Genomic DNA, 24,434 nt, shown 5'->3' with positions numbered 1-24,434 from the left:
CACATAAAAAAAAACTTTTACTATTAGACAAGCCACAAAATATTTGTACTGGAACATACCTCTTCTTGTGGAACATTTTTCTCATTTTCAGCCTCAATCCTCACCCTCACAACTCCTGACTTATCCACAATCTCCTGAATCAGCTTTCCGTTTTTTCCTATTACTTTGCCTAAGAAATAAATAAATAAAGTTTGGTTTTAAAAATACATACCTTAAAGCAGTAAGCACAGCCCTACTGTAAACTATTACATTCATATAGATAGACATTTTTATGTGTATGTGTACGTATTGAATTGTAAGATTTCAAAACCAAAGTAGAGACTCTTTTCAACAAGATGGTTAATCTGGTTTTCTGTTTCATTAGGACATCATTGTTTAAACTCCTTTGGTCAGGTACCAGAGTTGATTAATGCTTGCAAACTGATTGGGTAATTTTGAATTTTTAAGGCAGTTCAAAGATAGCCTCTTATTTTTGCACAAAAGGGTACGCTTTAAACTTGCTGGTACCGTGGTATGTATCATTCTTTCTGCAAAGTTCTATAAAAAGAATTAAGAAAAAAGGAGAGATAATGGGAAATGTATTCACTTATTCAATACTTTCCATTCTTATCTGTACCTGATTTAAATCTGCTTCTTTGTCCATGGTAAATATTTTCAGAATTCTGTATGGAAGGCACATTTATAAAAGATAATCTAAGTTCGAAAGTGGCTTAAGCAGCTATACATACATCCAAAAGGAATACAAATTCTTCAAGGTCAATGTGTTAACAGAGTATCACTCCTGTGCATTACTTATAAACTTTAGCAATGTATTAAAAAGTGAAGGGATTAGTCACAGAGTAAAAGATTAAGAAAACCCACTTTAAGATAACTCAAAACCACAATGAAAAAACTTAAAACCAGTTTAAGTATTTTTCAGTAACATCTATTAAAACTTGAGATTTCAAGTACCAGTAAAAAATAGGTACTTGATCATTTCCTTATTTTGTAAAATTCAATCATATACATTACTGGAAAATGGCTGCTTTCATAAGCATCATCGCACATGAGTGTTAAAGCAAGACATTACAAACTTAAGAATTACTAACTCTAGAAATGTATATGTGAACTACATCTGATTCTGAGGGCTCACCCAAGGTACCTAAGTACCCTTATATTGGCCACATCCACCAAATGCTGCCCTCACCATCTCATCTTCCATGTTTTCCTTTTTGCCTTTAAAGGCAAAGCTCAAGGCAAAGTTGGGGGAAAAGATGGAAGCGAAAATTTGCTCTGAGCCAATGCTAGATAAGAACTCAGTGAAAAGCCTTCTCACAAAAAATTCTTGTGGCTCTTGTAATCAGAGCATAGCTTTGACACTCTTGCTGTGTGTGGCTGCCTCATTCACCCCTAGAAACTCTTTGACTAGTCATAGAACAGAACTGACACCATTAAATCAGGATTCTTGGTCTAGGTCCTGTCAATTATTTCTGCTCTTCTACAATGAAAAGGGGAAAGGTGAGGTGAGAGAAGCTACTTGGAATCTTCACACAGTTTGATTTTAATCTGCAACACTTATATTTTCATGAACTAATGTCGACTTTAATAAAGATCTAAGTGAGTTACCAAAATGAAAAATGAGATTTTGGGATGTTTTTATTAAGATAATGTCTTAACTATCCTAAGTACTGTGTGTTAACTATAGCAGACTGGTTATACCAATTCATTCTGAGTGAGTGAAGAATCATGAAAAGAAGATACATTAGTGCATATACTAAAGAGAGTTTGTGAAAAATAGAGATCACAAATAATGTTGGTTGACTCAAACAAAACACATGCAAAACTGATTATGACATCTCTCTAAAGATCTGCCTTGCCCAAAATCTTACATAAAATGCTTTCTGAAAATTCCCAACATTCCCAGTGTTGCAGTGGACCATCTCTAAAACAGAATTATCTCATTTTACTAACTAGAAACAACAAAACAAAAACAAGGCTGATTTACTTTAGCAGTCTTTCTGGTTATTTCTGAGATCCTCTTCTTTCCAGGTAACCACAGGTAGAATCTACTTTTAATATTTAATAGCAAATAATCCAATTCTACATTATACACTTATTTCCAAATCCCAAAGGGCAATTTACTATGATCCCGTTCTACTGAAATGGGAGTTGTTTTGAATAAGCTGAAGAACAGAGTCCCCTACTGTGTCCAGAATTGTCCCCTACTATATCTTCCCATTTAATTATCACATCAACTGTATTAGGTGGATACTATTATCACATTTGATAGGTAAAAAAAAAGAAGTCTCAGGGGGGCTAAGACAGTGACCCACAGTCACACTGCCACCAAAGAATAAAGTAGGACTGAAATCCAGATCCAGCTCCAATGCCCAAGCACTCTCCCCACTACCATCATGCCACCTTCAAAACCAACTTTAATGAATCTGACACACAATTCTCTACTCATTTGCTATTTAAAAAAAAAAAAAAAAAAACCTACCGGCTCTTTTTCCATAAGAATTCCTAAATTTACAATAACCTTTCTAACTACAAAAGGTATGCAACTGCTTGACAAGCTGTAAAGAAGAAAATAAATATTATTCATCACCCGACTGTCTTGAGATTACCACTTTATCTTGTGCTATGCATACATTCTGTACACATACAATTGGTATGCAAGTTACCTTAGTAACATTACAAACACATTCTCCAGTTGTCTGTAGTATACAGTTGAGCTAACACTTCTGCATTATATCCCTACTATTTGTACTTTATCTTCAAGCTAATTTTCTTTGGAAGATACCATTTCTAGTGTTTGTTAATGACAAGGAAGATGTTTATGATTCTATGCTGATAAAAAAGCAGGCTAAATTAGCATCGAAACTACGTAAACAGAATGTATGAGAAGTCCTTGCTTTCTTCTTTAAAAGAAAATGTATTACTTTATATAAAATGGCCATGATCTCAAGTTTAAAAGATAAAACACATATAGGCAGTATGTCCCAATTTTATTTACAAATTAAAAACATATGTAGCTTTCTTGATAAAACTGCACCTGGTTTTGATATGTTCTACTAAAGATATCTGCAGCATTTAGGAGTATTGGTGAAGAGCTCCTAAATATTTGCTGATACTCACGATGGTGCTGGTCATAAAACAGTACTCAAGTCAAAATGAAGAATTACTATTGACTTTGCAGAAAGTCCCAGAGACATTTGAAGTTTCTTCTAGCTTTGGAACTTTTTAGATTTAAGTAACCTATGTTCAGATCTTCAACCCTGAGATAATTAAAATGAATGCTTTCATTTTATAGTCCCATGAGAAGGATCAAACACAAATCTACTTCAAATCATAAAGCCCCCAAATATCATTCACTTTGAAAAATTATTTAATTTTAAGATATAAAAAGTATACAGTAAGGAGGCTGGGCAAGATTTACCCTTTCAGGTATTAGTAGGTTTGAATTAGAAAAGCAATCTCTTTTGAATATCTTCTGAAAATGTAACCTTTGAACATCATACTTACCAAATAATTTTTTGTATGCTAGAAGAACAGACCATATTTCAAAGACTATGTTTCAATTAAATGATACCCTCCAGTGAGAAAAAGTGGAATTCTATCACCATAAATAAATTAAAACATACCTAAACTTTGTTTTTGTACTATATGTCAGCAGATACTTCTGACTTACCTACTAAGTTCCTTGGAACTTGTATGACATCTTCAGCAAATTCGAGAAAGCTTCTAGCTTTTTTCACTGCATCCTGATCCTAATAAAAGGGGAAAAGTTTTAAGACAAAAGATTAGCTAGCTGAAATACTTGTTTTGGGGAAAAAGAAAAAAACTATGCAGTAAAATATTTACCTCTCCATAAATATGAAATGTGCAGGTATCTTCATCTAGATCAATAGCAGTGACCCCAGGTACTTTTCTAGCTTGCTGAATATTAGCACCATGAGTACCAATAGCTAGACCCATCAGATCTTCTCTTACGATAAACTGTTCATGAAATCTCGAGGCAAGCTGCCTTGAACTCTGAAGAGAAATGCACGTCTGATAAATACACTTTATCAACTATCATGACAACTGTATTGAGGCCAGCTATGTAAATTATCTTGACCCTGTATATGAGGGGTCCATAAATTTTTAATAGTTTTAGTTAAAAACTAACAGGTTTTAGAAAATACCTCTCACAGCCTAAGTACTTTTTAGGTTACTAAAGGTCTATGACATTTTATGTTTTTGTTAATAGGAAAGAACTTATTGACATTTTCCAAGGTAACTGCTGAAAACTTATCTGCAAGGCTGCCTTAGTTAACCAATGACATCAACAATATAATAACTAAGAAGCAGGTCAAATGTTCCCCAATAAAAGCCAGCTCACTCGGTCTGACAAACTCAATGTTACTTATTTAGGTAAAAAAAAATGTTTAAATATCATCTTTATAGAAAATTTTATTCGCTTCATTTTTATTAAAAGGTATCAGTATATATTTTCTGGAAATAGTGCTATTTTTCATTAGGTACTGTGGTCTAAACAGTCTGCTGTTGTGAAATGACATTAAAATGATACCTCCCTCAAAACCTAAGGAATCAAAAATTGTTGGTACAGTAGTTAAACTGAATAATCAAAAAATGTCAAAAATTAAAAACTTAGTAAGTAAGCATCTGAAAGCTAACATGAGACTAGAGTCTGTAAGACCTTGTGATCTGGATCCACAAGTATGATGAGCACTTGTAAATATTCAGTGATGACGAAACTAAGTTACACTGACATCCCAAACTTGTGGATAATCACTGTCTTTAAATACCATTACCAAAATTTAGTGTTTAGTTCTAGCATGCCATTAATGAAAACCAAACGTATTAGTGGCTCATGTTGAAAAATGGGAATTTCTTATAGGAACATGTAAATCTCTTTAATATTAGTAGTGAACAAAGACAGACATGCAAACTAGTTTCTCATTGTTCAATAGACCTGATAATTTGAATGAATGAATATAACTAGTATAAATAATTTAAAAGTGCAATATCCATTTTTTTTAGACTAGAGTAATAAAATCTATAAAATAATTCTAGGACTTTTCAAGAAGTCATGTTTTTGGAGTCCTGGTTCATTAATCTGGTTCATTCTTTTTCATTGATAATTCACTGATAAATGGTTAGCCAAAAGTATAATAGATCATTTAAGAATAATTTGATGTTTAAGAAGAGGCATATGAGTATATTTTCATAATATTCACAATCAAAGTAAGGAGGCAGTTCTGGGCTAAAAGTTATGAGAGAATCACTAAAGAAACCACAAAATTGTGAACACAGGGACATCAAGAAAGAATGAGAGCAAAGACCAGTGAAACAGCCCTCCATGGCCTTAAGAAAAAACAAAGTGGCAAAAGGAGATTAAACTATTCCCCTTCTTCTAAGAGTTCAGCATCATACATCAAGTTGGCAGGTGGCAAATTTCACAGGGTTTTTATAAGAACACAGTCTTGACTACCTTTTCTCTTAAAATGCAGTTTGGAACTCCTTTTTATCTTTACTATTTCAAATGTGTGGTGTTTTCCTTCTAATGAATGATGATGAGGAACTCTGGAATTTGACAGTAATATAGTAGAGCTGGCACATTCTTCTAAGATCCACTTAGTTTCTCTAGTAATGGATGGACGTACCAGATAGTTATCAACGAAAACAAATGTATGGTGATGAAAATTATTGGAGGATTAATAGAAGTAGATAAAATGCACCTTAAGAGACGAAATAGTAAGTTAGGGAAATAGCCTCTGGCGGGAATCTGAAGACAGGAGTTTTAAAGAATGACAACCAATTAGAATGAAGAAGTTCTATATCCTTTTAAACAAAGATAAACATACATAATGAAAGGAATATGATTAGATATTTAAATATTCTCTAGTATTTTTAATGACAACATGTTATATGGAAGAAGCATTGCCTCATTTTATTAGCAGCTTTGATAAACTTCTAGTAGAAGTGAAAGGACCAGAAGTCCCTTAATATACATAAGCTGCTGCTGAATTTTGAAACCTCAGGCATGGAAACTTTAGTATGATTATGCTTTGTATAATTTTCCAACTATAGAACCTAAGGAATTGTTAAGAAGCAGTAAATAAATAACAAGCTCCCCATATTCAAGTTGTAGAACGATACAGTTATCGTTCCTAGGTAGCCTTACAAGCAGTGCTAGGGAAAGTGACATACCTCCAGCTGCTTACTAGCTTCTTCATTTCTCAGTATCAGAGACAACTTAGTGCGCAGACTCCGAAAGTGCATGTCAATCAGCATATGCGCTCGCTTTGAGGTGACTTCACTGATGGACTAAATGATTTAAATTAACAACATTATTATTAAGGCAATTGCCCCAGACGAATTAAACCAAAAATAAACAACTCGAAAATGCTCACCAAAATGACAAGCTGATAATTTTCTGGATCATAAGTTACAGAAAAGGCACCAACTGCCTTTTTAAAGTCCTTATGTGCCGACTCTTTGGCACACCTAGAAATTAAAAAAAAAAAAATTAAGATGAATAATTACCAACTACTGACATAAATAAATACAGATAGATTTACATGTGTAAGAATCATGGATTCATATTAAATTTGATTTACGCAAAATAAGCTATATCCATTTAGAAGCTTAGCTCCTTTTTCTGTACATCTCTGAAGTACAGCTTAGATTACCAAAGGAGACATACTCAGGGGAACCACTCTACACTACAGGTTTCCTGATTTCAGTTACATACAAGTCAGTAGTTTTCTTAAGTCAACTATTGAAAACTTTTGGAGATAGCTACCTACAGGGTAACTGATTTCTTTCTTTTTTTCTTGTCGCAGGCCTTTTTTTTTTTCTTTTTTTTTAGTTTTTGTGGGTACATAGTAGGTATATATAGTGTGTGTGTATATATATATATACACACACACACACACACACACATAGTAGGTATATATATTTATGGGGCATATGAGAGGTTTTGATACAGGCATGCAATATGAAATAAGCACATCATGGAGAATGGGGTAAGAAACTGCTAAACAACTTGAGGGAGAGAAGGAAACATATGAACCAGAAGGCACAAAAATTTACACACATACACAATCTCTAGAAAAGGGAGGATTTCTATGTATTCTGAACTGCAATTTAATGTTCAACAACATGTCCAAATCAAATGTACTGTATTCACTTGATAAAATCTGCAAAAAAAAAAAATGCATCTCTTCTATAGTCTTTAATCATTATTCCAGATCAAGGATTGTAAGATGAGACGACTTTTTAAAGCTTCTTTGGCTCTACTTATTACACATTTATCTGAAAACATTTTAGGTAAAAGAGAAAAAAACAGGAGAAATTATTTAGTCTATAATTTAGTTTGTGACTTATGACAGAATTATCACATTTGTTTGATCCATTTTTAAATCTTAGAATGAACAAAGTTAGTTTAGAAAACAAATGTACATTATGTACATCAGCCATGTGTGTAGCCAAGTAAGTTTAATCAAGTGCAAGGTTGCCTTGATTCTATAAGTAGGAAAAGCTAAATAAGTTTTTCCCCCACTGCTCTTGCAAACCAAACCATTTTTGCCAAAGTCCACCAAATTTAAAATCAATTTCTAGTATTTTAAAATTTATATTCTTTTAAACTAATTGCATATTACTTCCAAGTTCTCAGCATTTCTTGTGTATCAACTTACATTTGTCGTAAGTCTTCTGGCACATCCAGCTTGATCTTATGGAAAGTATCTTTTGTGGCAGGTTTGTTGGGATTAACTGATCTTAGACGTTCAATTGTGACAATTTCATTGTAAGTTGCATCACATGCTGCATATTCTATCACATAAAACTGAGAAATAAATAAAAGTCACTCCTAATTACAATTTTTAAAGTAAGAGTAAGAAGAGTAAGACGTTCTCCCTATTCAGTTATTTTAAAATAAATTATCTATGGGAAAAAATTTATAACCAACTGAAACATACTGAACAAATAGTGAAAACATTTTAATTACTCAAAATTAGATATTACTTCAAAATAGAAATCCATATGGAAATGTACAACCTGGGTTTAAAAAAAGGAAATAGTATAAGAAAAAAAATTAAATAGGCATTTTCCTACCTCACCCTTTATCATCCTCACTTTAGCTAACCACCAACAGCAAGGCTCTTTTTCATTTGCTCTGGAATACACCTACACAAAAATTACAACACAGAATATTTCATGATTAACATAATTTTGAAATCTGCAGATTATCAGACAGCGAGGAAATTTTCTTAAAATGCCCCTAGGTGTCTTTAAAATCACGTCATGTATCTTTAACCAAATTGTAACCCTGTCTATGTACCCCTAGGCAGAGATACATAATCAGAAACTACCTGAGATTGCTTTGAAGCTCCTCGTAAAAATCAGTTTTCCTAGATTTCTGTTCTAATTCAGCAATAGTTAGTGCTCTGAAAATAGACGCTAATACAACCACACTTTCCTTGGGTACTCAGCGAGTTACAAAAATGTATCTCAAAATGTATAAACTTATTTTTGTTTTACTCTAGTAACCAAAAATTGACTGAAAGTTACTGACCATACCCTACTGTCTTGTTGCTTCGTCACTAAATAAGTAAGACCACTGAACATTCAGTCCACTAAGGACACCACTCTGGCATTCACATCTCCTGGAACTAAATGGACAGATCCTTGGTCACTCTCTGGTCTCCTGCTTCCTCTCCACTAAAACGGACAACTTCATGGTGGCAATCCTCTGGATATCACCTTCCTGGTCTGTCACACACTGCAGATCAGTTCTTCTAACTCATCTCTTTGGTGACCACTTTAAAGTTCACTTAAGACGTACAGCATGGAATCTTTCATGAAGACCCTAACAAATCAAGGTTAACAGGAAAAGAGACAATAGAATATATATGGAGAGAGAGACAGAGATACTCAGAAGCAGAAAACAGAAACAGGAAAGACAAGGGGGATGAGGACATGAGGCCAAGAAAGGTACAGAGTCTAGGGGTGACAAGTGAGTAAAAGCTCGAGCTTGCCTCCCTTTTACAACCAAAGTTAATGATCACACAATACAGTGACTGAATACAACTTAACATACCTTTCCCTCTTGCTTCCATCTTTCTCAACTACTCTAGCCACAGAAATTACCTCAGCAAATCGGTGAGGTCATCCTAGCAATGGTATCTCATTGGTCCCCATTTGTCAAGTGACCAAGCAGGGGAGAAAAAGTCCCTTTCATCTCTCCATCAAATTCTGGGTACTCCTAATATAGACCAAAGACCTGGGCCTTGCCTTCAGAGAGCTTACAGTCTCCTGGGGAAGTGGACAGCTAAGTATACAAAGTGTTTTTGTTCCCTATTAAGATCCCTTGCAAAACCAAGCCCAGCTGCTTAAACCTAGTAGAGATTGCTTACATTTTTGGAAAATAAATAACACTTTATCCTATGTCCACTTTAAAACTGTAGAGAGAAAAACACAGGCCTGGACATTGACAGACCTTCCCTGACTACTCTCTAAAACAGCAATCCTGCCCTATATCATCTTTCATTCTCTCGCTTTTTTTTTTCTTTGTTAAGACTCACATCTGTCACATTAGCTATCCTCACTGGAATGTGATTTCATCAAAGGCAGAAGATTCTGTCCTGTTTTTGCTACACCTTTACTACCTAGTGCAGCAAATAAGAATTCAAGCACCAGCTGGGCACGGTGGCTCACGCCTGTAATCCCAGAACTTTGGGAGGCTGAGGCGGGTGGATCACCTGAGGTCAGGAGTTCGAGACCAGCCTGACCAACATGGTGAAACCCCGCCTCTACTAAAAATATAAAAATTACCTGGGTGCGGTGGTGGGCACCTGTAATCCCAGCTACTCAGGAGGCCGAGGCAGGAGAATCGCTAGAACCCAGGAGACAGAGGTTGCAGTGAGCCAAGATTGTGCCACTGCACTCCTGGGCAACAAGAGTGAGACTCCATCTCAAAAATAAAAATAAAAAAATAAAAATAAAGAACTGAAGGACAGGACTTAGAACCACTCTGCCTCACCTGCACAAATGTCTACTAAGCCACATCCTTCATACTACAAATATTCATGGAACGGCAACTACTATTAACTAATAGTAAGGCATTATGCTTATTATCGTGGGAAAAAAAGAGAAGCAGCTCAAAATGGAGTATGTGAAAGGATACAAAGGAGACAGGATACCACACAAACTATGTAAGGCACTGTTAGTGCCTTAAATACAAAACCAATTTCTAATGGAGAAAGAAATCACAAGCACAACATTTCTGTTCACATGTTAGATCTCCATCGCACATTTTGGTCAAAGAGCTCAATGGGAGATAAGCAGGTAGTTCACGATATGCCCTATGAAAAAGAGATTTTACTAATATGTATTAACTAAAGCTTGTAGGTTTTTAAAAATACACCAAGAAGATTCACTGCTACTTAAAGAAATTCTAGTATACTACTCTGTAATAAAGCATGATTTCTTTCCTGTGTAAAATTAATTTTCATAATCCATTTTGCTTACAATGGGGACACAGTTGTAAACAAACGACATATTCAAAGATTCAGAAATTAAGGGAAGGAGAAAAGAATTACTAGTGGGCAAAGGAACTTGAGGCAATGACTTTCAAATATATGCTCTGAGTACTGCTCAAATAGCCAAATGTAAGCATCATGTATCATTTTGAATTATTAATAAGATGAGTCAGTCAAAAGCACATGTCCATTTCAACTGTAATTCTCAAAGTAATTTAAACAGTGTTAAAGACAATGTATCAAAAAAAAAAAAAAAAAAAAAAAACACACCACACACACACACAGATAAATTAAATAACCCCACTCCTTCAGTGCTAAATGACTTTATGGCAGGGAAAACTCACCTCAACTTCATCACTTTCATTTATATCTTTATTATAACCTACAGGAGGTGGGAATCTGACATCATGGAATGGAATCTGCCTTTCAGGCTGCCAGCTGTAAATAAGCAAACATACAATTATTTAACATGCTTTTCATGTTTAACTGAAACAGTGACCACTCTGCCATCAACTTTTGGTTAAGCGTGACCCCTCTTTTTCTACTTTCAAGAAGCAAAAGCTTTAAAATCATCAGTTTTTCTGAATGGGACATAATGGCAATATAGTAACATTTCAGCAAAGTCTGCATGCAGCACAGCAGCCTACTCCCGTTTGGAATATTTCTCTAAACACAATACAGCAATATTATGATTTTCAAAACAAGTCTTCTTTCCAATAATTTCAACTTCTAAGAGCTTTAAACATAAGTCCACAACAGAAATTTCCTTCAATATTTGAATATTAGTACCAGTAATTGTTAGTAATATAAACATACTTCCACTTGCAGAAGAATTTTAACCACATTCCAAGGACCACAAAAACTGCCCTCTAATTCCCAAGCAAAATGGGGCTGTCAGCACATTAGCAATTCACAACTCACTTTTCCCCCTTTAAATTTTAGATCCCACGAGGTGGTCAATTCTTGCTGTGGGTAGCTGGATGCTGATCAGTATGACGTTATCAGCATGCACTGGGATGGTGGGGTCTCCTAAACCACAGAAACCCGATGGAGACAGCCTATAGGAGTTCAAGTTGCCTATGTTTTTAAATTTAAAATGATATTAAACAACTCTGAAAGATACCAAATTATTTTTTATATCCATAAAAATACAAAATATTAGGGCACGGTGGCTCAAACCTATAATCCCAGAGCTTTGGGAGGCTGAGGTGGGAGCACTGCTTCAGGCCAGGACTTCAAGAGCAGCCTGGGCAACAAGGTAGGACTTCATCTTTACAACAAATTATTTAAAAAAATAAAATTAGGTGTGGTGGTATGTGTCTATAGTCCCAGCTACTTGGGAGGCTGAGATGCGAGGATAGCTCAAGCTCAAGAGTTCAAGGTTACAGTGAGCCATGAGCATGCCACTGCACTCCAGCCTAGGTGACAGAGTGAGACCCTGTCTTAAAATATATATATATATTTTTATATATATAAAATATTAAAAGACAAACTTTGCAAAAACGCTGAGGATTCAACTTCCGGAGCAGTCACATCTGGGTTCTTTTTGGTGTTCTTCATTAGCAGATACTGAGATATGTTCTATGCATAATGTCAATGTTTTACCAAAGAGCTTTCTTAGTAAAATTCTATTGAGAAAAGTACTCGTTTTTGTTTAAAGAAGAGCTGTTATATAAGAGGGCAAATATTAAGTCAGAATTTGTGGAAATCTGATTAGGGCCTAAATTAACTAAACCCTCCTCTGAGTTATTATACATACCTAATAGATGTTACAGATTCATTGCTAAATTTGATTTTAAGGCATATAGTAATGTATAACATAACTTCTTGGTTCCAAATAAGAAATAATTATTTTAAGTGTATACAGATAAAAATTCAAATTCCTTATTAAAAAATGTGAAATATGAAAACAGCTTTATGCTTTATGGAAGGTTTAGGAAGCACCTAAAAACAAAGCACCTAAAACAATATGGTATCAGTAACAGGAGCTTCTTCCTGATTGAAAGGAAAGAAAGGATAAATACAATCTGGCATTCTACAAAACACTGTTTTCGTTTTGTTTCTAACAGAAAACCAAAAAGGAAACACACAAGGAAGAGCAAAGAGATTACTTCGGTAGAGATCCTATTAAATCCTATTGATGTGCTCAAACCCAGTGTTGTATCACAAACATACTCCATGAACACAAGTTTAAAAATCAATGATCTATTTCAAACTCCCAGGATGACAAAGAGCTTGAAGAGAAACTTTCATGCACATATGGTATAGGAGATAAATAATTAGAAGGTCCAAAGAGGAAATAATTTTAAGTTTATGGTAGAAATCTGACTGAAAACCAAAAGGAAGTGATCTGATAAATCAATGTATAAACTAGACAAATTCTTAAATGCATAGAGGAAATGAGTGTTTGCTTAATACTTTAGATTATAGACTACGAAAAACTAAAAGAGTACCAAATAAAGACAACTCTCCCTTTATGGGAAACAGCATTTACCTAGTGATGTAAGTAAACAGATAAAGTGTATAATTGTAAGAAAAAAATACCCTCCAAGTTATCAAAGATTCCTCTGTTGGTATGATGCTGTTGTCTATTGTATGGCCATGGATACATGAAACGGCAAAGAGACAAATACTAAAACTTTTGGCTTTATGTGTTCAGGGAAAGGTATTCTATTATTCAAACTTGTATTTTGGTCTGTGATTATTAGTCCAGAGCCAGAAATAGGGTTAGATACTTTTGATCTTTTTATCTCTGTCCCCCTACATGTGTTTCAGGCATCTAAGGATACTACTTTGTCCTACTGCTAGCCAAAAGACTCTGCTAAGTTCAATTACAAAATTTGTTTTCTAGACACTGAAACACAGGCCTGGTTTTAAACTATTATTTTTATTTAGAAGCAAGATGTGTGTATCTATTGCTCAGTATGCCTGGGTCACATACTACATTTTAGCAGACATAATCCACATATCATATAATTCATCAATTTAAATGTGCAATTCGATGGTCTGTAGAAGGTTTACAGTTATGTGTAATAATTATCAGTCAATTTTACAACATTTTCATTGCCACATACACAAAAATCCTGTACTCTTCAGCTATGGCCTCCCTACCAGCCCCAGCACTAAGCAATCACTAATGTACTTTCTGTCTCTATAGATTTGCAGCCTGCTTTTGATATATTATTAATTTTCTTGGTACATAAGAGCTAAAAAAAAAAAAATGATAACTGTTAACCATCCATCAGAGTTTAGTAAAAATCCTAAGATCACAGCCACATCTACACTTTGACTAAGGAGTTTATATGTACTTTACAATCTTAAACAGCTACCCTGAAAATAGCCTTTATTAGCATTCAAAAAATTTAGTCAAGAGACTTGTCTTCTCCAATAAAATGTTAACATCTATACTATTGATGCTTTCATACAGTTAATATTCCTAGGCCTATGACTGTTTTTATTTCCTCACCTAGCAAAAGAGAGCAGAAAAGATCAGCTACTGCTATTGCTGAATATATGAAACATAAAAAAAATCAGATAATGGCTAAACAGGACTGTTTCCATAAAATATACTAGACAACTAAAACCATCAGTTGTAGATTTAATGTTAAAGAACTCACATACAGCTTTTTAGCAATACCCATGAATCCCTTCATTGCTATCTTTTTAAAATTTACAAATATTCCTATGCAAACTTCCAGTTACTAATACACAAGAATCTCTGGTTTCTTTCCTCACATTCAAGGTAATTAAGACGTAAGGATCAATATCATACAATAACGGACCTTCAGGTCATTAGCAGAAACAGTCATTCCATTAGTTTACTACTGAGTTGTTCAGAAACTTCTAAGTCAGTAACATGAAGATCCATTCCTGACAAGCACTCAAACTAGACTTGAATTTTTAAAAAATGACGAGTAGAATTAGCATAAAATATTAAAGAACCTCATCATTAAAATTATGTAACGAGACACTTACTTGTTTTCAAATGCAACTGTTATTGAATCTTCATGAACATCCTTTACAAATGCCTGCGTAAGAAAAAATGTTAAATTAACTTGTGAGCTTAAATATAGTTTTTGTTTCTAGTCAAATTTTACAGAGATACCAAACGTTTTATGTGTTTATGAATAAAACAGAACTTCAAATGAAGGTCAGTTTTTGAAGATCATTTATTCATTAAGCACATTTATATTGCCACCTTGTATGTGCTACACCCTAAAGATACAGATAGCTAAAACACTAAACAAGAAAAAAACTGCTGCATAGCCTTCAACATCTCAAAAAATAGACAAGTATACTGAAAATTACAATGTGGTGGTGAGTACAAAGCTGGACGTACATTTTAGGATAGAATTACTGAAAACTAAGAAAATTGTTCCAGAACCATATATCAGCCACATGTTGTAAACTACCTTTTTCTCCTTAAAATCTTAGAAGAATACCAATAGTCAATGATTAAATATAACCTCAAGTCTATATATATATACACACACACACAAATATACTAAACTTTCTTTAACAATCATATGCTGCAAACAACACTAAAAAGTCCAGTTACTAGAGTTGAATTAAGTTCTCAATCTCACAGGCACTTGTAGAAAAAATATATAAAGTCCCGAGGTTTAGATCTTTTAAATCTGATGACACAATTGTTAATAATCTACACAAAGACAGAACAAAATGGCCAATCATCAAGAATTCTTTAATCAGCATACTGTCCGTAATTTTACAAAATTAACCTTTTAATAGGTACAGAAAAGGAGAGCTTTTGTTTTGGACAATTAGAAGAATAGGACAAAGCATAAAGAAACCCAAAGGCTTTTTAACTTAATTCATTTTAAAAGGGCTTGGGGAGATTTCAGCTTCTACTCAAATTTATTCTGTATGTGTTTCTCCCCTTCAGTGGTTTCTCCCTGCCTGCAGGACCATAGCCAAACTCCTTCTCCAGCCATAAAAGGCTCTACAGGAGTTGTCCTCCCCAGTCCCACCACTTCTCCAACTTTATCTTTCACATCCTTAGAGTTTGTGACCCAACAATGCTAAACTACTTGTGCCATACTCTGTAGTTTCTGGGCCTCTCTCCATTCCTTCTTTACTAGTTCTTCCCCTCTTCTTACATAGCTATCTCTTATTGTTCTTCCAGATTTCAGTTCAGATGTCATCTTCAATGGGAGAACTGAGAAGTCCAGGTTAAATTCCTGTCCTCTGCATTCTCATAGCATCCTATGCTTATCCCTACAATAAACTTACCCCACTCTATTATTATAGCCCATTTTCTCACTAACAGTAAGTTTCCTGAGGGTGGTGTCAGGTTTTACTTCATTTATGGTCATACTGCAGAGTGCCTAGTAAGAACTCAGTGAGTAGTTATCAAATAGATCATTGCCTAAGAGGTTCCTATCCCAGCCTTAGGGAAAAGGTATGTGTGTGGGTGATGGCGGTAGGTTAATAAGACAAAGGAAAACATACTGAAGAAGGTGAGGTTCCTACTGACCCCTTAAAGGATAAGGAACTATTAGGTAAACAAAAGAGAGAGGAGGATGGAGAGGCATTCCACTAAGCCTAAGGGGCAGCAGGCATAAAGGTTTAGACAGTGAGAAACAGCTGGGTTGTGGCAGAAATAATAAATCCTTTGTCAACAAAGAAGCCAAGACAATTCAATGGGGAAAGAATAGTGTTTTCAAAAAATGAAGCTGGGACAAGTGGATATCCACATGCAAAAAGAGTACGTTTCAACCTTTACCTCACACTACATACAAAAAAAAAAAAAAAATCAATTAATATACATCAAAGACCTAAATATAAGAGCCAAAATTATAAAACTCTTGGGAGAAAACACAGTAGTAAATCCTCATGACACTGAATGTCTGATACGCATAACGGATAGTGAGACGATAACTGGTTTGGATTAAGACCATTCTCTAACTTCTGTGTCCTCAGGAAATGGCATAGTTTCTGGTATATAGAAGATGCCTGATACATGTTTTTAAAAACAAATGGTTCAATGCAGATGTCTTGTTAAACAAACATGTCTGTCTTCAAAGGCCTGAAATAAAAAGATTCTTTTAAAAAATGAAACTTCCCAAAATATCAGATTAAAGCATACGGAGTGAAGCATTAATTAGCTGCTCTTAAGAAAAACTATGGAAGCTGAGATGAGGCCCTGGAAAACACTGATAGAGAAGCAACTTAAGCAACTTAACAGAGATACCAAGCTTCTTCAATAATGCTTAAATAAATAAAAGTAAAGCTACACTAAAAGAAAGCTTCCTTATAATATCAAGGTGGACTATAATGGCATCCATATGTTGTGCTATGCCCAACGTGGCTAAATAATTATTTTTAAGTTAAGCATGGGTATATATCCTTATAGTTACTGGTTCAAAAGGGGAGAAATCAACATTTTCTTACGATTTTGATCTTGGTTATTTTTACTCAGCTATATTTAAATGAACAGTATTTTCTACAGCATATTTTGAGAACTCTAGCTTAATACTGCCAATGATACTTTAGAATTATTAGATTTCATAAGGGTTCATGCCCCAGTGCTTCAAGGGATTGTTTGCTGCACTATTACTTCAACAGAGAGGCCTAATTTTGAGTTAGGTTGCAGGAACTGGTCACTCTTAGGCTCTTATTTCTATAGGTCATAAAAATTATAGAGAATGGCAAAGAGGATTCTCCTGGCCCCCATTTCTCCCTTGTCTTTACAGGATGGCTAATAACAAATTAAGTTTGGTTTTTGGGGGTGCTATTAGATTACTAACTAAAATTAAGACACCTATTAGGAAGTAACTGATCCCTTATTTACAAAGAAGGGCCAACGCTTCTGTGTTCATCCTTGTCTAAAGTTTTATAATGTTTATACATCTTGGCAGTAATTAACATTAGTTCCTTACTGTATACTACATGCTAAAAATGTTAAGTCCTTTAACCAGCTATTAGAACCCTGTTACAGCTAGGTAAAGAAATGTTCTAAGTAAATCAAGTATCTACCCAAGACTACTGCCCCTGTCTAAAACTATGCTATCTGCCATAGTAGCCACAGGTCATGTGTGACTACTTACATTAAAATTAAATAAAATTAAAATCAGTCTCCAATTCACTCTTGCCACATGTCAAGCGCTCAATAGCCACATATGGCTTAAGTGCTACTGCAGTAGACAGAACCGATTTAAAACATTTATAAATGTTGGAGACTGTTTTCAGACTCATCATAAAAGCACTATAATATCAGCCTTATTACTACATTGTTATATTTTCCTTTTTTCTCTTTGCCTAAAAGTTATTGCCCAGTTGAATCATACTTATTCACCACATTTGCTTATTTCCTAAAATCAAATATTCTCTCAAAGGAGGAAGATCTGCAAGTGCTGTGACCATTCAAAAAAAAAAAAGAAAGAAAGAAAGAAAGAAAAAGCTTTTGCAGGCTCTGAATGCATTTCCAGATGTAGTGTCAGAAATGGTTTGAATAATCATCGGAGCCCAAGACGGCCACTGCCTTTGAGTTAATAAGGCTTATCTGTAAATGGATGCTTACATGACTTTTTCAAAATCAGTCATTTTAAGTGAATACAGAAGGTATATAATACCTTTGGCTGGTGCTTTAATAAGTGGAATAAAAGAAACTCATAGGTTGCCTTTGGTCTACACTTGCGTGAAAGACAAATACCTCCTGTTAATTCTAAGGTCTTTCACTAAATCTTCATTCCAACAAGGTTCCATCTTCCTGTTTCTCATCATAGTTTTTCCAATAGCCCCCTTTGGGCTCTATCTTTCCCCTTATCCACCACTTACCCACCCACAGATACACTCATACCTTTCTTCTTTGGCCATCTCCAGAGCACTATCATTCCACCTATCACCACCTTGGAAAACTGCATTTTCCTGTGATCTCTACCTATCAGGCAAAGCTGATGTCTGTAGAGAAGGCAGGTTGAGGAGGTTCCTGAGAGGTTTCCAAAGGCAGCAAATTGAATGAATTTGAAAGAACACACAGGGGAATTAAAGTGTATTGCGTGAGGGCTAGGGCTCTTGTTGGAGTCAGTGTACTTAGTGGTTAACGGTTTTGCTGTGAATCAGACCTATGTTCGAAATCTTGGCTCTAACACATAATAGCTGTGAGACTCTCACCAAGAAGTGATCTCTGGACCTCAGATTCCTCATCTGCAAATAAGGAACTCGACCAGTCTCCCTAAGACTGTTGTGGGTAATGAAATTACACACATGGGGGGCACCAAATAAATGAGAGCTAAAGTAGAGAGTGTCATATTTTATAAGAGATGCAGAATCATAAATGCTTTTGCATTTGGAAAATGTACATTCCAACAAAAGCACACTTAAAAAAAAACTTTAAAAATTGGGATAGAAAAAGAAAAGAACGTTTCCACAAATATACTTAATACTAAAAGGTTATTTAGAGTTTGGGAAGAAAAAAAATGTGATGAAAATCTTGGGGTTTGAGAAAGGTGATAAAGTACAGTTTAAAAGAGATACAGGTTCTTCATCAGGGTGAATAAACAGGAAATAAATCATTAAGGGGTCCCCAATTTACTGGCAACTGGGCCAAAGAGGTAATTACAACAATCATATTTACGAAAGTATGTAAAGCCTAGTGCTATCCATTCACACATTCTAATACCAGGACTGATAAAACAAAAACAGAAGGTCCATCCCTATTTGGGTAAACTCTCCCCAGCAACATCTCACATTCCTTCCCTTAGTAAAGTATCTTACAAACAGGAACCACTGCTCACAGGAGAGGATATTGTGTATTAAAGTTTCAATGTACACCCGACCAGCAATGAACACAACCACAACATCATCAGTAAGCTTCCATCATTTACTGAAGACAGAACATGTAGTGCTATGGTAATTCTCGTTAGGAAAAACTTACAGCATTGTAAAATATCCCTCCTAAAGAAAACCTGCCGGAGGCCGGGCCCTGTGGCTCATGCCTGGAATCCCAGCACTTTGGGAGGTTGAGGCAGGTGGATAACTTGAGATCAGCCTGGCCAAGATGGCGAAATCCCATCTCTACTAAAAATACAAAAAATAGTCGGGCATGGTGGCACATGCCTGTAATCTCAGCTACCTGGAGGGCTGAAGCATGAGACTGGCTTGAACCCCAGAGGTGGAGGTTGCAGTGAACTGAGATCCCACCACTGCACTCCAGCCTGGGCAACAGTGAGACCCTGTCAAAAGAAACAAAGAAACAAACTAAAGAAACAAAGAAACAAACTAAAGAAACAAAGAAACAAACTAAAGAAACAAAGGAAAGGAAAGGAAAGGAAAGGAAAGGAAAGGAAAGGAAAGGAAAGGAAAGGAAAGGAAAGGAACGGAACAGAGGAAAGGAAGGAAAGGGAAAGGGAAAGGGAAAGGGAAAGGGAAAGGGAAAAGGAAAAGGAAAGGAAAGGAAAGGACACCAAGAAAGAAAACGTGCAGGAGACAGGATAGGGACATAAGAAATGTGATAAAAGTATGATGCAAACCCAAGGCTTCATATATAAAGCGAGTTATCATTTTGTCCCCATCCCCCCACCCCGTTGTATGGGGACACTAACAACATAAAAGAATAAACAGAGACAATAAACCTCATCAACAGTCCTTCCAACCATACCACATGTCCAGGACTTCATATAGGCATCTGCCACAAATTATGAGAAAAACACATTCTGCTTCATTCTGACCAAAAGACAACAGAGACATGTGCAAAAAAAAAAAAAATTATTAAATTAGTTTTTAATTTTTCTTGTGTGTATGTATTCTAACTTTTGAATACTTCAGTTTTATGAGTTCCCAATATAACAAAGGCAAATTTCCTAGCAGGGTCAAAGATTTCTAACCTTATCTTTCCTTAACAGGCATCCATATGAAGAAGTACAGTGTCAAGGTTCAAGAGCTAATAACAAGAGAAGCTGGCACATAAACTGAATTATTTCATGATGGCTTTGTATTAACAGTAAAAAGTCATAATATAACATCGTAACTATAGTTATAGGATGCTAAGGCAGTGTTATAGCACAAAATACCACAAATCAAAGACCACAATGAAATTGAAAACGGAGCAGGAAATCAAACCAATTTCTTCAAGCTAAATTTCATCATTTCAGGAATTCAGAATCCTGACCCTTAATGGCCCTGAAACTTGGTAGTTAAGTCACTTACCTAACCTCTCTGTGCATCATTTAAAGAATGAGAATAACAACAATACATAAAATAAAGTATCAGAGGTAAAGCACCTAGAACAGTGCCTGGCACCTAGAAAGTACTCATCCCCTGTTAACTATTATTATAATCACGATCCCAATCTTCTCAGGAAGCACATTCCTACAGTGGGCAGAAATCAGAAACTCCAGTAATATACCACTGAATGTTGCATCTAATTAATAATTTGGAGGTTATCAGAATATTTAATATGGAGTTAGAAAAAGCACAGTTCAAAAGGGGAAAAATGATGCAGCCACGAAGATCCTAAAAACTAAAAAGGGCAATTAGACTCTAGGAAGGAAAAAAAAATGTGGTTGACCCCAATAATTCACTTCCTCGAAGTACAGAATAACACCTTTATGAAAAGTTATCTCAAAAAACTTCAGAGAAACCATGAGTGCAAGTTTATTTACACTTTACGCAAGTTGATTTATAAACTCATAAATTTATATACCTTATGCAAGTTTATTTGTAGCAAAACTGATTTTACTACATTTCAGCTATGCATCTGAAATGACCTGTTAGACCAGTAATATCTTCATTAAAAATATCCTTTTGATTGTACACTTCACCATATTTAGCTGCTAGCTGCCATAATACTACTAACCAAATGAAAGTCTGTCCTCAAACACTGAACTTAAAAAATAAAGTATAATCTAACAATAAAATTGCAATCAAGTATAATTATACCATATTACAATAAGGAATCAGAAATCAGAAGCTGTATTTTCAGAAAACAAAAAAGGTTTGTATCTGATGTCTCCAACATGTGATTTATCCATCTTCAGTAATTTTCATACTAGTACACAAAACCTACAAATCTTAGGATTAGGGCATTCATAATGGAATGATACGCATTCTACATTTAAAATGGAGTTAATTCATTACCATTCTCAACACATCAAAACTTCTAGTCCAAAGAAAACAAATTATGTGGGGCAGATGCACCTAGAATAAAGACTTTATTTCATCATTATTCACTTAGAAAATACTTTGTAAAGATTTTATGAGGTGTAAGTCAAAGCGTCTTCATATCTTAACACCTGCAGGGCACTGTAAAGTGGTACACGTGACCACTTATTTCTAAGTCAAACAAATACCTAAGCATAAAAGTAGTGGCTCTGGTGATTGCTAAATCTAACTTTTAAGTTTTTAAGAATAAACACCAGAAGATAGAGAGATGTCCTTGGAAATATGGTGGTTATGTCAGGCGAATCAAAGTCTGAATTCAATTATACTCAAGTTGTTTGTTTAGTTTTTAAAGCTTTTCTATCAATTTGATGAACAAGGTTCCTATTTCTTTTTCCATAAATGTAACACTTCTCCACAGCAGTTCATTTTTAATTGGTCTATATTTCACATCTTTCCTGTCCATCCCACTGGACAAGTAACTCAGTTTACTTTTGCTTTACTTTTTAAACTCACAGCAAAATTATAAGTCATATAAAAATTGCAAGCTTTTTTGTTACAGAAACTATTTTTCCATCAGTACAGACCATTTGAGATTTTCTTAGAAATCAAACTTATTAAATAAACGTAACAGCAATTTATCTGACACACACTTGATCAAGTATTACATTTCTCCTCAGGGAACTAAGGGGCAACCAACCTATTCTTCATTCACCTTCAAGTTAAACAACTTCGTTACAAAACGAAACAAAAAAGGAGGAAATTAATAGCAAAATAGGAGGTATTTCTTATATTCCAGTCAGTTTGCAAGCAAAATCACTGGAGCAAATCATAAGTTGCTGGAAGAGAACAATAAGTACTTCAAGGCCATAATGTGCTACTTGCCCTCTGTGGTAAGCAAACTTTAGTGGCATCCAATCTAAGTTTATATCACAGATCAATCAGAATCTTGCTTAACCATTAACCCTTACTCACACATATATATGTATATATATTATAGTTATTAGTGCCAAAAATCTAGTGACCAAAACCACTAATCTAGGACCCTGAACAATTCTACGCAAACTCACCAGAAGAAATTATCGATCAATGAAATTAAAACTTTGCAGAGTCAACTGAAACAATTTTATATTTATGAGAGTGTTAAGAACATAAACGTGGGGTTACCTTTTGCCTCCTTTTACAGCAAAAGGTTTTAACTCTGTGCTCAAAGTATGGAACGGTTTACATACTCTTCTCATTTATGAAATATACTGATCTCCAAATGTCTTCATAAAATTGGTAAACACAGAATAAAGTCAATTGTTTATTTTCCTATAGCCAAACGTGTCCTGTTTGAAACATTCAAGTCATTCTATAATACATTTAAGAATTGTGCTGGACACTGGTAATAGCTATTTTCCAGGCTTCCTTCCACATGCACCTTCTATTGCCAAAATACTGTAGTAAGGTGGGATATTATTTCAAGAGGTTATAGACGTTCAAAAGGAAATGAGAATCTATAGATTAATAGATCTACAGCAACTACGTACCAACAAACGCACAACTGCTACATCAAATTTGTAAATCTTCTTAAAACTGAAAGGTGTTAGTTGATCTGCAATGGTGTAACTTTATAAAGTACAGTAAACCCATGAATGCCTATATAAAGCCTCAACAACTCAGTACAATTCAGTCCACTGCAACACCACAAATTCAAAGGAAATGTGGTCAAGTTCTTAGGGGCACAAAAATATTTTCGCTCAGTTAAAAAAAAAAAAATGCCCTATTTATAATATACTCTCAGTTAATTTCCTGAAGTTTCATGGCATATATTTAGGTCTTTGGAAACTTAAACATACACACAAAATTTTTAAGTAGCAGAGTTGCTAAAGGTTTTAGACGCTGAAGCATGTGCATTCCTGAATTTATCCCGTTTAACAAAAAGGGGGGCGCGAATATTCACGATGATCAACTTCTTCAATGCATTGCTGGGCCATGTTCTGAAACTTTTGGTTCTAAAATCTCCTCCGAAATCCACAAAGAGAAGCCACTAAAAATCAGTTGCCATTGTGATTTGGTGCCGACTACCGCTTCTTACTACTCTTTCTTCACAGCCCTCGCCCAGAACAGTGGAGCTCTCCGAAGTCCCAATGCTAGACCGGAAAAGAGAAGCCAAAGGAGACCTGAAACCCTCTTGGCGCTGCAGAAGGCGGTCCGGCTGAAGCGTCCCCCTCTCCTCCACAACTACCCACACGTCAGGCCCGGATCCCGCTGGGAGAAGATATTTAGGAAAGGAGGAATAAGCCGTCGCCGTCACTTAGCGCCGATTTCGGCTCTTCCCGCCCGGCTCTAGTACCTGCCGCCGGCCCTCGCCCATCCCCATCTCACCCCGGCGGGGCTCGGCGCCGAAAGGGAACCCTCTCCTCGCTGGTCTCTCATTCCTATAGGCGCTAGGGCCTCTCGGACTCGGAGCGGGGCTCGAGGGTCTTCCAACAGGCCCCAAGTCCAGTCCTGCCCTCCCAAATAACATCCCGCCGAGCGTGCCCTGGCACGGCGCTTGGGAAGAGGGCCCCGGGCCTGCCTCCCGCCGACACCAAGAAGAAAAGGGAGGGAAGGAAGGGCGAAGATGGGGCCTGCCCTGGAGTCAAGTACCTTGTAGAAAGCGCCATTGGAGCCCCGCACTTCCACCACCAGCTCCTCCATCTTCTCTTCAGCCCTGCTCGCGCCGGGAGCCCGCCCCCGAGAGGTGGGCTGCGGGCGCTCGCCGCCGCCGCCGCCGCCGCCGCCGCCTCCTCCTCCTCCTCC

General features: G+C 35.8%; 1 protein-coding gene across 10 annotated transcripts in view; it reads right to left on the bottom strand.

Annotated features, from left to right (window-relative positions):
* The window catches only part of FMR1 (fragile X mental retardation 1), a 39,090-nt gene that overhangs the window by 14,143 nt on the left and 513 nt on the right, over nt 1–24,434 (bottom strand). For 5 of the 10 annotated variants that reach the window (XM_025372867.1, XM_025372874.1, XM_025372868.1 and 2 more), the window contains exons 2-11: nt 24,282–24,427; nt 14,505–14,557; nt 10,874–10,967; nt 8,104–8,175; nt 7,686–7,834; nt 6,399–6,492; nt 6,196–6,312; nt 3,844–4,014; nt 3,671–3,749; nt 60–169 (exon numbers count right to left, since the gene is read on the bottom strand). In XM_025372867.1, the coding sequence (XP_025228652.1) occupies nt 60–169; nt 3,671–3,749; nt 3,844–4,014; nt 6,196–6,312; nt 6,399–6,492; nt 7,686–7,834; nt 8,104–8,175; nt 10,874–10,967; nt 14,505–14,557; nt 24,282–24,332 (990 nt within the window). In that variant the 5' untranslated portion in view covers nt 24,333–24,427. Of the gene's footprint in view, nt 1–59; nt 170–3,670; nt 3,750–3,843; nt 4,015–6,195; nt 6,313–6,398; nt 6,493–7,685; nt 7,835–8,103; nt 8,176–10,873; nt 10,968–14,504; nt 14,558–24,281; nt 24,429–24,434 lie in introns of those variants that run through there. The other 5 variants (XM_025372869.1, XM_025372872.1, XM_025372873.1 and 2 more) reach the window with 3 other exon arrangements.

This window comes from Theropithecus gelada, chromosome X (genome assembly GCF_003255815.1).
Source record: "Theropithecus gelada isolate Dixy chromosome X, Tgel_1.0, whole genome shotgun sequence".
Taxonomy (NCBI): Eukaryota; Metazoa; Chordata; class Mammalia; order Primates; family Cercopithecidae; genus Theropithecus; species Theropithecus gelada.
The sequence above is the reverse complement of the archived record's forward strand: the minus strand, read 5'-3'. Positions and strand labels throughout refer to the sequence as shown.